The sequence below is a fragment of the Styela clava genome, chromosome 7 (genome assembly GCF_964204865.1).
Source record: "Styela clava chromosome 7, kaStyClav1.hap1.2, whole genome shotgun sequence".
NCBI classification, from domain to species: Eukaryota; Metazoa; Chordata; class Ascidiacea; order Stolidobranchia; family Styelidae; genus Styela; species Styela clava.
In genome coordinates, this window is record NC_135256.1 from 14,848,169 (window position 1) to 14,860,283 (window position 12,115).

At 34.2% G+C, this 12,115-nt stretch overlaps 2 protein-coding genes across 2 annotated transcripts; one reads left to right on the top strand and one right to left on the bottom strand.

The window, feature by feature from the left end:
- Nucleotides 1–1,100: 1,100 nt before the first annotated feature.
- Nucleotides 1,101–7,271, bottom strand: LOC120328831 (uncharacterized). Its single transcript, XM_039395373.2, has 7 exons — nucleotides 7,000–7,271; nucleotides 6,295–6,521; nucleotides 5,176–5,355; nucleotides 4,751–4,823; nucleotides 4,128–4,230; nucleotides 3,203–3,361; nucleotides 1,101–2,472 (listed from the first exon to the last, which is right to left on the bottom strand). The coding sequence occupies exons 1-7, from the start codon at nucleotides 7,059–7,061 to the stop codon at nucleotides 2,257–2,259; spliced, it is 1,020 nt and encodes a 339-aa protein (XP_039251307.2). The 5' UTR covers nucleotides 7,062–7,271; the 3' UTR covers nucleotides 1,101–2,256.
- A 617-nt stretch (nucleotides 7,272–7,888) lies between these two features.
- LOC120328457 (uncharacterized) lies at nucleotides 7,889–10,733 on the top strand. The gene is made up of 4 exons (XM_039394949.2): nucleotides 7,889–8,124; nucleotides 9,269–9,417; nucleotides 9,635–9,772; nucleotides 10,097–10,733. Exons 1-4 carry the CDS (start codon nucleotides 8,022–8,024, stop codon nucleotides 10,472–10,474), a joined length of 768 nt encoding a protein of 255 aa, XP_039250883.2. The 5' UTR covers nucleotides 7,889–8,021; the 3' UTR covers nucleotides 10,475–10,733.
- The last annotated feature ends 1,382 nt before the right edge of the window (nucleotides 10,734–12,115 follow it).

The window sequence follows — 12,115 nt, forward strand, 5'->3', positions numbered from 1 at the left end:
GCAAAATGCGCAAGATAACTTTCACGACGACGTTCTCAGCGGGACATCGGTCGCCGAGTTTCGATATGATATTAACCCTGTATGGATTGAAGTACCGACGTCGAGTAAGGCGTGCAGTAATAACGAAGTGAAGGGAAGTTAATATCGTCATATAAAATTTCACATGGAAAATGTTTTATTCGCCCATCAGTATTTGTTTCAAATATCAACCAAAATAAGTACTTGCCTGCTCTGCAGATCAAAATATCTGATTGTACGAATGTTAGGCGAAGCAAGTGGATGGATCAATATCTGAGAGAACTAATAATGCAGAAAGAGCAACTCTTATTCCAACAAGATCATATGCGTCGCCAGAACTAGATACCCTACCGCAAAACGCCAGTTCTAATATTAGATGCGTCGTATGCAGCAAAATTCACATTATTGCCAAAAAACCAATCCAGCTGCTAAAGACAAAGCGTTGCTGAAACGATGCGAGACAGTATATAAGTACAAATACTGTAATGAGTACCTATGTATAGGTAACGAAACCAAAAACCATGGGTATACCTGACACAACAAAGTGCAATATTGGATTTAGAATGTGTCTTTTATCTGCATAATATTTTCATGTTCTTCATTGTTCCGGGCACAACAAAGTGCAAAATTCAATTTAAATTTTTTAGCAAGCAGTCTTTTATGTACATACATTCTTCATGGTTTTTATTGTTCCGTTATTTGCTAATAAAATCACAATCTTGTTCATATTGCGTATACGTAACCACAACTTAATGGGGCTTGAGTGGGCAGTCAAAGCGTAGTGCGAATTTTGAATGCGTAGCATCGGGTTAATTAATTACTTCCTGCGGACATTTAAATAATAACATCTCGACGTAACGTCATTGCGGATATCGTCACGTTTAGTTGCATTTGCGTAATATACGTAAAGTTATGCGTGACGAGACGTAGCCTCTCTTCAATGAGAACATCAGTTTGACGCAGCGTCGCTGAAATCTACAGATAATCTAATATATTTGGCCATAAAATTTGAATGGCTCATCGTAAAATCGTTTTGGATACGTATATAAAAAGCTATTCAAATTCTCCACATATATTGCCGATTGAATATGTGGCTATTTAGGCAAGAAGTCGAAATTCTTTATATGAAATATTTGTTATCATACAATAATTTCATACGCACTTTCAAATTGCCAATTTTACTGAAACATCGTATATTAGAGCACCGATATTTACAATATAATTAGTCCCAATAACAAGCTTTCATGCAATCTAAAATTTATTTAAATACTCATTGTGGTTCTTGAGATACGAGATCATAAAGTTGATTCCTCCCGACACGAAAAACAAGCCGGTAAACCGGCTTGCCGGGGCACAGAGCGTACTCAAACAAGCCGGTAAACCGGCTTGCCGGGTTCAAGCGGTTAATATTTTCAAATGTTTCATTCGTGCTTTCAGTCCCAGGAACATCAGTGTATATAAAGATTGGCCGACAGTTGCAAAAGAGCCAGTACAAATAGTTTGTTTTCCCATCTCCTTATATTTAATTCAAAACGTGAGGATATGTGTCACAGTGCCTTTTATTACATGTTGGCAAATCTAGCCACAGATGATGATGTTACGAATATGTGGCCCACGAGTCTGGGATTGAAGCAGTTTATGCTAGGGCAATGGGTTCTGATGGATGGACTACTTGCTGCTGTAGTGGATGGCTTCTGCAGCAAATACTTTTCGTCAAAAAAAGAACGTGGTACCTATTTTTATCTATCCCAACTGATAATGGGATTATAATCAGAGTAGGGATATCGCTGACAGGAAAATTTAGGATGAAGGCGTCTTTCTGGTGTAAGAATTATTTTTTGCGGGAACTTATGCAAAACAGTGGCTCAGTCGAAATAAAGACAAGGATAATAGTTGTTGTGGCATTGCTCTATTGTCATTATTGGATCTTTCATAAATTTACAATCTTGAAAATTTTATTTAATGTCGTATGCTGTACTATTTCGTTTTACGCAAAATACATTCCTATTATCGAATTATTATTCAAATATTGAAAGAGTTTTTTTTTTAGATGTAGTAAATTTGATACTTAATATTCGTCCTACAAAATTTTTACAGATGTTCGTGATGCTTGTCAACCAAAAACTTTTTACGTGGCTTTATATGTTTAAAGTTCGTCTTCTCTCAGATACTGCGCATGGTTTAATATTGGAGTAGTGAACTTGCAGCCCAAAGCACTGTTACAGTATTATGGTTACTTCAATATTGTCTTTTTGAATTCCATACGTTTAGATAAGATTCTGATATGTTTTTTCTTGCTTGTTCGACTGCTTTCAACGTTTTCGGTTTATCACTGTGATCTATAAAATAGTCGGCATCATCCATGGTTGCAGTTGGAATCCGAATCGGCTCGTGACGACGAATTCCTAGTATTGTGGAGGTTGCATGATCGGCATAAAGATTTCTTCGTTTGATCTGTAAACAAAAGTATAATATTTTAGGATTTCTTAAATTTTTTCAAATATACTAACTGGTTGAAATTGTCCTCTTTAGGGGGTGAAATGCTATTGCTCACATATATTACGGGACTAACATATTTAGGTTACCATATATTCTTTTTCAAAATCCTTGTACTGTGCCGTTCTGAGGATACGACTCCGCGACGAAATTTGAACATATCAACTACAAACGAGTCCCTTGGTGTACCATTGCTATGATTCTCTCTACATACATTGATATTGCGAAACATACACAAATTTAGTTTGTTATCTGTCTTATCAACACGTGCCAAGATAATATTTAGAAATTGGCGCATAATAAACTAAGTTTGAAAAAATGTATCAATTCGCTATTGGTATCGTTTCTGCGTATAGTTACTAATATATTTATTCAACAAAATCATTTTTCGAGACAGTGAGTTGCCCAAGGTTTTGGTCTCTCGAATTACTTTTTTACGATCACTTATTACAATAAAAGTGACCATATAAAACCGTGGTAAAATAATCTTTTGTGATTTCCTTTTATATTTAAAAGCTCTATAGTCTATATCAATACATAGACATGCAAATATAGTTTTCCTATACATTCTGAACTTTCAAGAATAAAAAGCCTGGACTCTCAACATTGGTTTTCAATCACCTTATGATCTTCTTGGTAACAATTTTAAATATCTTATTTTTAAGTAATGAACAAATGTTTCATTAACCTGGTCGGCCAACTGTATTTTTCGCTTTACTATTTGCATTCTGTTCTTTTTATGATTTTCCATTATTCCAAAATAAGTATCTTGTAATCTTTTCTTTTTCAAGTTTTCAAGAGTCGTATAATTATATTCTTCCAAACCATACGGAACCAGTAATATTCTCTGTGTGTGAATAAAATAATAAGAAATAAAACGAGAATATCGGTCAGAGACCGAAGACTTATCGATCGAAAGTTAGGGGATCCCCAAAACAGAAACTGCGGTTTCGATTCGAAAAATTCTGCAAACCCGAACTGGATTGTTTTGATTAGTTTTCAGCCAATATCAGAAATGTAGGAAACAATAGCCAACTCCCCATGTCGTCGAAATACTACTCGAGGAAATACTTTTATGAAGAATTCTGCAAATCCGAACTGGATTGGATGGTCCGAGATATGATGAATGCACATGCAAAATTTGGAACAGATTCAACCACGCCTTCGTGAGATATCGCGTGCATCTAACAGACAGACAGACAGACATACACACATACATACAGACATACATACAGACAAATACCTATCAATATACTTACCGATCTTAAGATCGATAAGTAACAAGAAGATGCCTTGTGTGTCAATTCACAAATAATGTCTGCACAATGAATAATTGCCAAGAGTCAGCATGTATAACTATCGATTCGATAAAGCAGTACAGATGAACTTAAAATAATTGTCGAATACTAGAAATATGCTGAAACTAGTGCAATTTAATAAACACTTTAACGAGAGAATACGCTGTAGTGCATCATGAGATATTAGCTCATGCCTTCAAATAGGAACCAATTGAGTAGATGTAGGGATTAACTACTGTGATTAGGAAAAACGTTTTACTTGAAGTAAATTAATAAGGTTGAAACACAACCAAATGCCAAAAACATATTACTCACATCAATATCCGGTACAGATCCAACTTTGCCATCTGATTCTTCTGTACAGTGCAATGTTTGTTTATTACCGCGCAGTGTATTCACTAGTGATCCACTGTCGGCTCTGAAAATTCCAAAAAGTAAGAGGATCAACTGACCCCCCCCCCCCCCCCCCCCAATTTAGACCAACTGTAGAATCTTCACCCCAACTAAGACCAACTGTAGAATCCCCACCCCAACTATGACCATCTGACCCTACCAAATAATTAGTCCAGGTCAAATGAAGGATCAACTGGTATAATCGGCTTAGGTGGGTTGGGGGAGGGAGATATTCTCCAGTTGGGAAACGGAATCAACTGAAGAATATCCACCCCAAATGAGACCAACTGAAGAATCCCCAAGGTGAGTCTAACTGAAGAATCTTCTCCTCATGAAGGGGTGGGGGGGGGGGGGGTCTTTAGTTGATCCCCAAGTAAAAATTATAGCGAGAGATCTGGTAGTATCTACGTACTGAATTCTGTATAACTTGAAACCTGTAATTAAGTCGCGATTATTCATCTTTGCCATGCTTTATTCAACAATTCTCCATTGAATTATCACCGTAAACCGCATCACACATACACACACATTAGTTAGTCACCAACCTGGATGCGGCGAATCCCTTTGCAAAACCTGGATGACTTGCTGTATCTAAGGTACTTTTTCCAGCGGTTCTTTCTGTGATACCATTAAGTTTAGTTGTGAAGTTCAGCGTGTAAAAACATTTTGGGTTGTAAAATCAGTATCACGATAATAATGGAAATTTGAAAATTATTCATTTTTCTTGAGAATTGATTTTTTCCACATATTGCTAGCGAGGTTAGGCACAACTACAATTTAACAGGATTTTAGGACTAGAATTGGGGCCGGCTATTATACTCAATGAGGGTTGTGTGCTGAACGAAAGACATTATAGAAGCATGTTCGTAGATGTTGCTTAAACCTTGTTCAAATCTAGATCTTATATTCGATCTCTAAGTTATATACTACACTAATTAGGGTTGATATACCGGTATTTATTTCAACTCACTGGCTATCTCTGGCAAAACAAAAGGTTTTTGAGAAATTCGCCTTTTGACAACATGCGGTGATATTTTCCGCGATACTGAAGTTTTGCTGTCTTTCTTCGTATGCTCACTAGACGGTGATAACGTTGTAGCGGACGAAGGAGTGTCGGCAAGATTCGGAAAATTATATAGTTGCGTTCGTCCTAAAATATATCGAGTTTAAAAAAATTAAACACTTTATACTCAAATTCATAGACTAGATTCACAGATATTGTTGAGTGTTTCAAAATGTTGGCAAATTTACGCAATCTTAAATCACGCCATATGGATACACTCATACCGTTTCACCTAATTTTGTAAATTTTATTATAAAATAAAAATAAAAATTGCTGACACGTATGTAACAGGAAATGGGACATTTTCATTTAGAAATACCTGAAATTTTACTTAAAGAATTTTAAAGTTAGTACAACAGTTGAAATGAAATGCTAAATATATATTTATCAACATTTATAAATATTGAACTTTTGTACATTTATAGCAAAACAAATTTATAATTCCAAGTTTAATACCAAATCCAACCCCAATGCTTTTCCTTTATTCCATCTAATGACCCAACTCTGATTTAATTAATTGAACTAACATAGCATATATAATGTTTTTATTTTCTTTTGATTGTGAGTTGAAATCAAATTCTGGATCGGATTGAATTCGAAATTGAAATGGTATGTAGAAGTCGTTGCTACCATTCTGCTATAGTGGCCCAAAAGTAGGTATACAGTTATTTTATTTATTTTTTATTACCTTCCAAGCAGCTAGAAAAATAATGTAAAATTCACACTAGATTTATTATCTAAAAAAAATAAGCAATTTTGGTGGTACTTAACAAGTAACATAAAGTGAACTGCAAGTAGCTTCAAATCATATAAAACAGTTTAATAACTGTATGCCTACATTTGGGCCACCACCTACTTTTGGGCCACCCTGTATGTGGGCACAGAGGTACAGATAACGTACACAGACGAATCCCCGTGTAACAACAACTAATCACTTAGTGTGAAAAAGTATTAACCGACAAGATCTGAAAAAAAAATCGTTACTTTTATTTAAACAAAACATCAAACATTAAGTAAAACATTTACTTGATCGAAGTTGACCCTGATGTACTTGAGCATGAGCTATATAAGGAATATTTGAAACAGTCGGTAATCTTCGATATTCGGCTGACAAGTTTGTTGTTTGTAGCTGTCTAGCATAGTATGTATTTCTTCTTTTTGTGGCTGAACTTGTTCTTTCGCGATATTGAGGAAAGTAAGACAATGGAGAACTTCCTTCTCGCCATCCCGTGTGACCATATCCCGTATAATTCCTAAATTAAATGTGGATACACATAAAATTTGATTTATCATTATAAACTAGGCCGACATAAAAATAAAAACAGACACCATAGGAATCCGAGGTGATATGTACATAAAATATCAGAAATTAACCATTGTCTAATTTTAGTCATAATGGATCTGATACCACCCACATAGGCCGATCGATTTAAAGAAGGCAGTTTTTGCTAATAACGATATTTTCATAAAATTCAACTTTTACTGAGATCTACGAAACGTTTTATAGTTACGTTCAGTCCTAGCATAAATACAATGACGATGGTTGAAGCTAAGAAAATAGTGCCAAGGCACCATTACCTTGTCATATCGCATTGTCAAATCACTGTTTTTTTCACTTACATAACAATTATGGTGATGCAATTAGCACTTCGCGTTTCTAATTAATTGGTTTTAATTAAATAAAAAATATTTCAAATCGTACTTTAAATGCTGAAATGATAAATTACTCACCCAGGCCCGCCTCCCAATACGATCGCATAACCCCCGAATGGAGTTTTTGAAACATTTACCATCGCATAGTCTGAATACAGAAGAAACAACAAAAGTAATCACTGTTGTTCTATCCAATTAACAACTGAATACACGCACGGTTGTATTCTAAAGATATGATAAGCTAATTATGGCATTAACCTCTTTGCTTTACACGTACCACCGTGTTCTGATATATAGCTGTACAATACAAAATCTATCTTTAGCACTTGTTTTGTGATCAATTCTATGCGAGTCGATCTCTTCTGAACATCTGGAATAAGTGTATAAAGATAGAGCAATAAATTATCTTCAGCTTTCGTAGAATAGTTTTAATTAAGTCAAAACAATTAAACTTTCTGCATTAAGTTACATACATCGATATGATGTTTTCATTGTATAGATTGCACGGATGATGGAAGCGAATAGCATAATCGAGTTACGCGAGGAAAAGCGTTTTTTTTACAGAACAAAGGGGAAAATAGAGTTCCACAGACAATATATGCGGTCACCTTACCTTACACGAAGTTATTATGTTTTACAACGTGTGTACTGTTTTAAAATTTCAGAGTTACTACTTGTGTTTCACCGTTATTTTGAGTACAAAGACCACAATATGTTAGCATTATGCTAACATTGACAATATGTTAACACTATAATATCTTGCATAACATCAAAATATTAAAATTATGCGATTATTTTTAAGGTCTGTATCATTTGTTCCAAGCTCCACAGATTCTGAAGTGTGGAATGCTTGCAAAGGCATTGAGGCTCTTTTATTTCTTTACACATTCCCTCGCATACAATAGGTTTACGATCCAATTAGGCTTTAGAAAACAAAACAACAAAATTAATTACTTCAAATAATGAAATCTTTTCTTATGAGTGGATTGATACTTCCGCAACCGTGTAACGTTCTCCACGACAAAACTCTTGTGGAGTAGTCGTCTGCAGATTCAAATCAGAAATAGGCCTTTCAGTAATAGTTTAGTGCACTAGAAACAATGTCATCTGCAGCAACTTCTCCGACGCCAACGTCACAACCACCTAGAAGTATACGAATGACGCCATATTCAGGTCGCCCCATAATGCGATCTATAAGCGCAGGTATTGCCTTATTTTAGTTAATAAGTTTTGTGTTATTGTTCATATTTTATATTTCTATGCTATGGCTTTACGGAGTATTCATTTTCTTCAATCTGTAATGTACAATCAGACATACATTATTACGTAAAGTCATCACTTGAATTGCACTTTGAAATGTGATTTTTATATATTTATTTAAAACGTGTAAACCCACGTGAGCAATTGTTCAGTGGGCCTTTAATTATATTGAATTGAATGAGGGCGGTGAGTTTGGATTTTAAACAAGTTTATTTTAGCGAAGTCTTATTTTACATTTCTTTCATTACATCTGACTCGTATATTTCTTTCAACAAGCTTGCTTCAAAAAATCAGCGACGAATTTAATTTAGTTGTAAATATACTGTTTCAGTTTTTTAAAATAATAGAAGTTGATGTTAAACATACGGGTATATAGGAATACCTTGTACATGAATAAAAAAGAAAATCTATTTTATTCCATTGTGTGGTTAATACCATACTGTGAAAACCACTGTAATATAACTGACTATTTTTACTCAATCACAATTGGTTCTTGAAAGACTGCCTGTTGAAGGAGGCATTGTTGACAAAACTTGTTCAATTTCCTTCGAACAAAAAGTATTGAAATTACATTATTTTTGTCCATTGTTCTCAACCAGATAATCACGCTTAACTGTTTCCATTACACAAAAAAACCGTGTACCCATCGCAAATTGGAGATTAACTAATTCGTGACCACATGAGTCTTGTTTAGTGAAATATAGGCCGCCCCAGTTATCGGGGTTAAGAAAAAATAGATAGGCGGAGTAACATAGGAAATACGACCAGTGATAAGCTCATTTTACAACTCTTTCAAGTGTCATGAAAGCTTTTAATTTCAGCTAGTTTACGACATTTTGAATTTTTCACAGACTGAATAAAACATCTGGCTAAATTGAGCCTATTGATCGTTGAAGATATCGCTGTCTGGCGATTGTTCCAAAGTTGTAAAATGCCGCGTATCCATGTAAAATGTTGTGACAAAAGAATCATTTTGTATAGCAGTATATAAGCAGCAGTTTCTTACCAAAACCCCATTTTTGAAATAATTTTTTTTGGCTGCAGTGCTGCTGGGGTAAGATAAATATATTCTTCTTTCTTCTCAAAGTTTCGTCAATGGCAAAATTTTCACACCTAACAAATCGTTCCCCACTTCGTATCCGAGATTCTTTACCGGATATTCGACCACGTCCTCCGATACTCCAAATCAGAGATCGAGAAAGTAGATATGTGTTGGATGGGATAAAGACGGATGTGGTAATATGAAAAATGTTAATTTAAAATGTTAATTTTCAAACTGAAAACAGAATTAGCTTAAAATAATGTAGTAAGCTTCTAAGAACTCTCAAAAACTCAGAAAGAAAATAAGTTGACGTAATATATATTCAAAAAGTAGTGTATTTATGTGATTTAGAAGTCGATCTTTAAGTTTACTATTACCTATATTTTCTAACCGATACTCTTTGATTCCTAGTACCATAACAGCCCATTCACAAGACCAAAACGAACGCCGATTATTCGACCATACAATGCAACAGAAGATCGACATTCAGCAGGATATTTCAGATCTCCTGTAGTTCAACAAGTCATGGGAAGGATACATTCCGCTGATGTGAGATATAACAGTGTTTGTACATTACATGAATATACAAAATATTTTTGATTATTGTTGTAAACAAGCATTTTTTCTAACGTCCATATAAATGAGTACTGGAACAAGTCAGTGACGTATTACCAAGATTCCAAATGGAAACATTCCTATACAAGCTTTTGTGAAACGATAATCTATGTTCGGGGAAAATAATGTTTTTATGCCAAATACAGTACTAACCCATCTCAACTCTTATTGTTCATGAACGTACGTGTTAATATATATTACAGTTGACCTGTTCGATTAAAAATTGAAATATACAATTGAAATTCACAATTTTATTAGGAGTATCGAAGGATACCGCCAGAGAAAAGAGGGTTGCATCGTTTGTCAGCACGAAGAAGATCCATGCCAACGCCACCACCAATAGAGCTCGATGAACGAGAAAGAGGTTTTGTGCTTGACAGCGTAAAATCGGAACGTCGACGAAACAAGCAGAATCCGATTTACGTGGAGTATAATGCGATGAATGATATTCATGCTCGTAGATATATACATCGACGAATGGTACAAAGCTTGTTAAAGAGAACTGCTTTTTCTCCACAGAAGTTATATCCAACGATAACATTTTATGCTCCGACAAAAATGATATTGTGGTATGATTTGGTTGTCATACTGATCTTTGTCCAGAACTTTCAGAAAGACAGTTCTTCCATTGTGTAAGACGGAAGCCATGTTGTATATATTAAATCCCGACTGCAATATTATTTTTTCACTCGTTTGTATTTTTGATATAAAATATAAGGATAATGATTCTGACTTAGCTTATAATTAATTAATAATCACTGAGCCAGGAAATGCGATTTGCGTATATTTAAATAGAAAATCACCTACCACTACTGTGATAACACATGATTTCAAATTTTTTATACATCAGAATAAACATTTTTGTTTTTCATGTCATAAATTCACATATCCTATGCATTTTTGTTTTGATGTTTGATCCGAAAAGTGGGTATGGGTATTTATATCGAAATTACTCGATAATGTATTTATATTGTATTCACAACATTACTTTTTGAATATGGAACTAAACTACGTATCTGGGATCTAAAAACTTTAAAACTATTTTTTAAAATTTTGTAAAGTATATTAGAATTATGCCAAAATTCAGAATTTATTTCAAATTATAAATTTTGACATCCTATAGTCATATAGTGAATCATATCTTTTATTGAAATGGATACAATCAACTTTATTCATGATATATATATATATATACAAAACTATTGTGGCAAAAACAACTAATGAAGCTATACAGTTAACAAAATGAAACGATATTGGTACTAAACTTTATAATAACTCACATGTTATGGTTTCATGCGTCAATGTGGAAATCGCAACACAGCTGAAGAAACAAATATTAGTGTTTACATATACCGGTAGTCAGAAACATGTTCACATTTTCGCGTTGGGCCTAAACTTTAAAACAAGAGAGCAACGTTATCACAATGTGCGCAATTTTTAATTTTGATGACGTCATAGTAACAAGTTAGGATTTCATATATATAGCCCACAAATTTTTTTTATAAAAAATAAAAGTGACAGAAAAAAATACAATCTAATGTATGATGATGTACAGAAGAGTTGAAAAAAGTAAAAATTATACGTAACATTATTCTTAAATGATATCTAGAAAATGTCGTAGGTAACCTGTCAATATTGGTATATATATATATATATATATAGCAAGCAAAAGTTTAAGAAAAAACGTACAGTACCGTTTTTGATGAGTTAAAAATAATTCGGATATCCACAGATAACAGTTTAGTCCCACGATTCACTTAGGATATCGAAATTGAGTTCTAGCAATATGCAAACGTGGCATATGGGGGGGAATTAGGAATTTTTGGATCTATATATATATCTATATATATATATACGAGGTAAGGCTAAAAAGAAACGGGACTGACGTCACAGATTGCACAACTCGATTAACCATCGGTAATCAACACTTTTGCAGTGTGGCGTAATATGTGTTCTCTGTTTAACAGCTGTTTTGACACAATATCGCAATTATTTCTGCTTTTCAGGATCCACAAGTGAATGTGATAAATTTCTTGTTGAAAAAAAAAAAATGCTGTGCGATGTCTGATGGAGTTTTTTGGCGATAGGGGGTTCAATTAAAGAATGACGACTGAGCAAAGAATTAACATTAAATTTTGTAACATGGTAACATTGTACAACACTCGTATATGGTAACATTGATTGTTGCAGATATTGCTTCATTTGTATGTAAAATATCCATCAATAATGAATCCTCGCCCTTCTTAACCGGAAAACATGCTGTAGAGTGGTGAAATT

Bases quoted from the DNA above. Each gene is read 5' to 3' on its own strand.
- LOC120328457 (XM_039394949.2), top strand. From the start codon at position 8,022: ATGTCATCTGCAGCAACTTCTCCGACGCCAACGTCACAACCACCTAGA. The intron at 9,418-9,634 runs GTAATATGAAAA...TTTGATTCCTAG, and splicing joins ATGGGATAAAGACGGATGTG to TACCATAACAGCCCATTCAC. The intron at 9,773-10,096 runs GTGAGATATAAC...CAATTTTATTAG, and splicing joins GAAGGATACATTCCGCTGAT to GAGTATCGAAGGATACCGCC.
- LOC120328831 (XM_039395373.2), bottom strand. From the start codon at position 7,061: ATGGTAAATGTTTCAAAAACTCCATTCGGGGGTTATGCGATCGTATTG. The intron at 4,824-5,175 runs GTGAGTTGAAAT...ATGGTATCACAG, and splicing joins TGTTTTGCCAGAGATAGCCA to AAAGAACCGCTGGAAAAAGT. The intron at 2,473-3,202 runs GTTAATGAAACA...TTTTGTTTACAG, and splicing joins AAATACAGTTGGCCGACCAG to ATCAAACGAAGAAATCTTTA.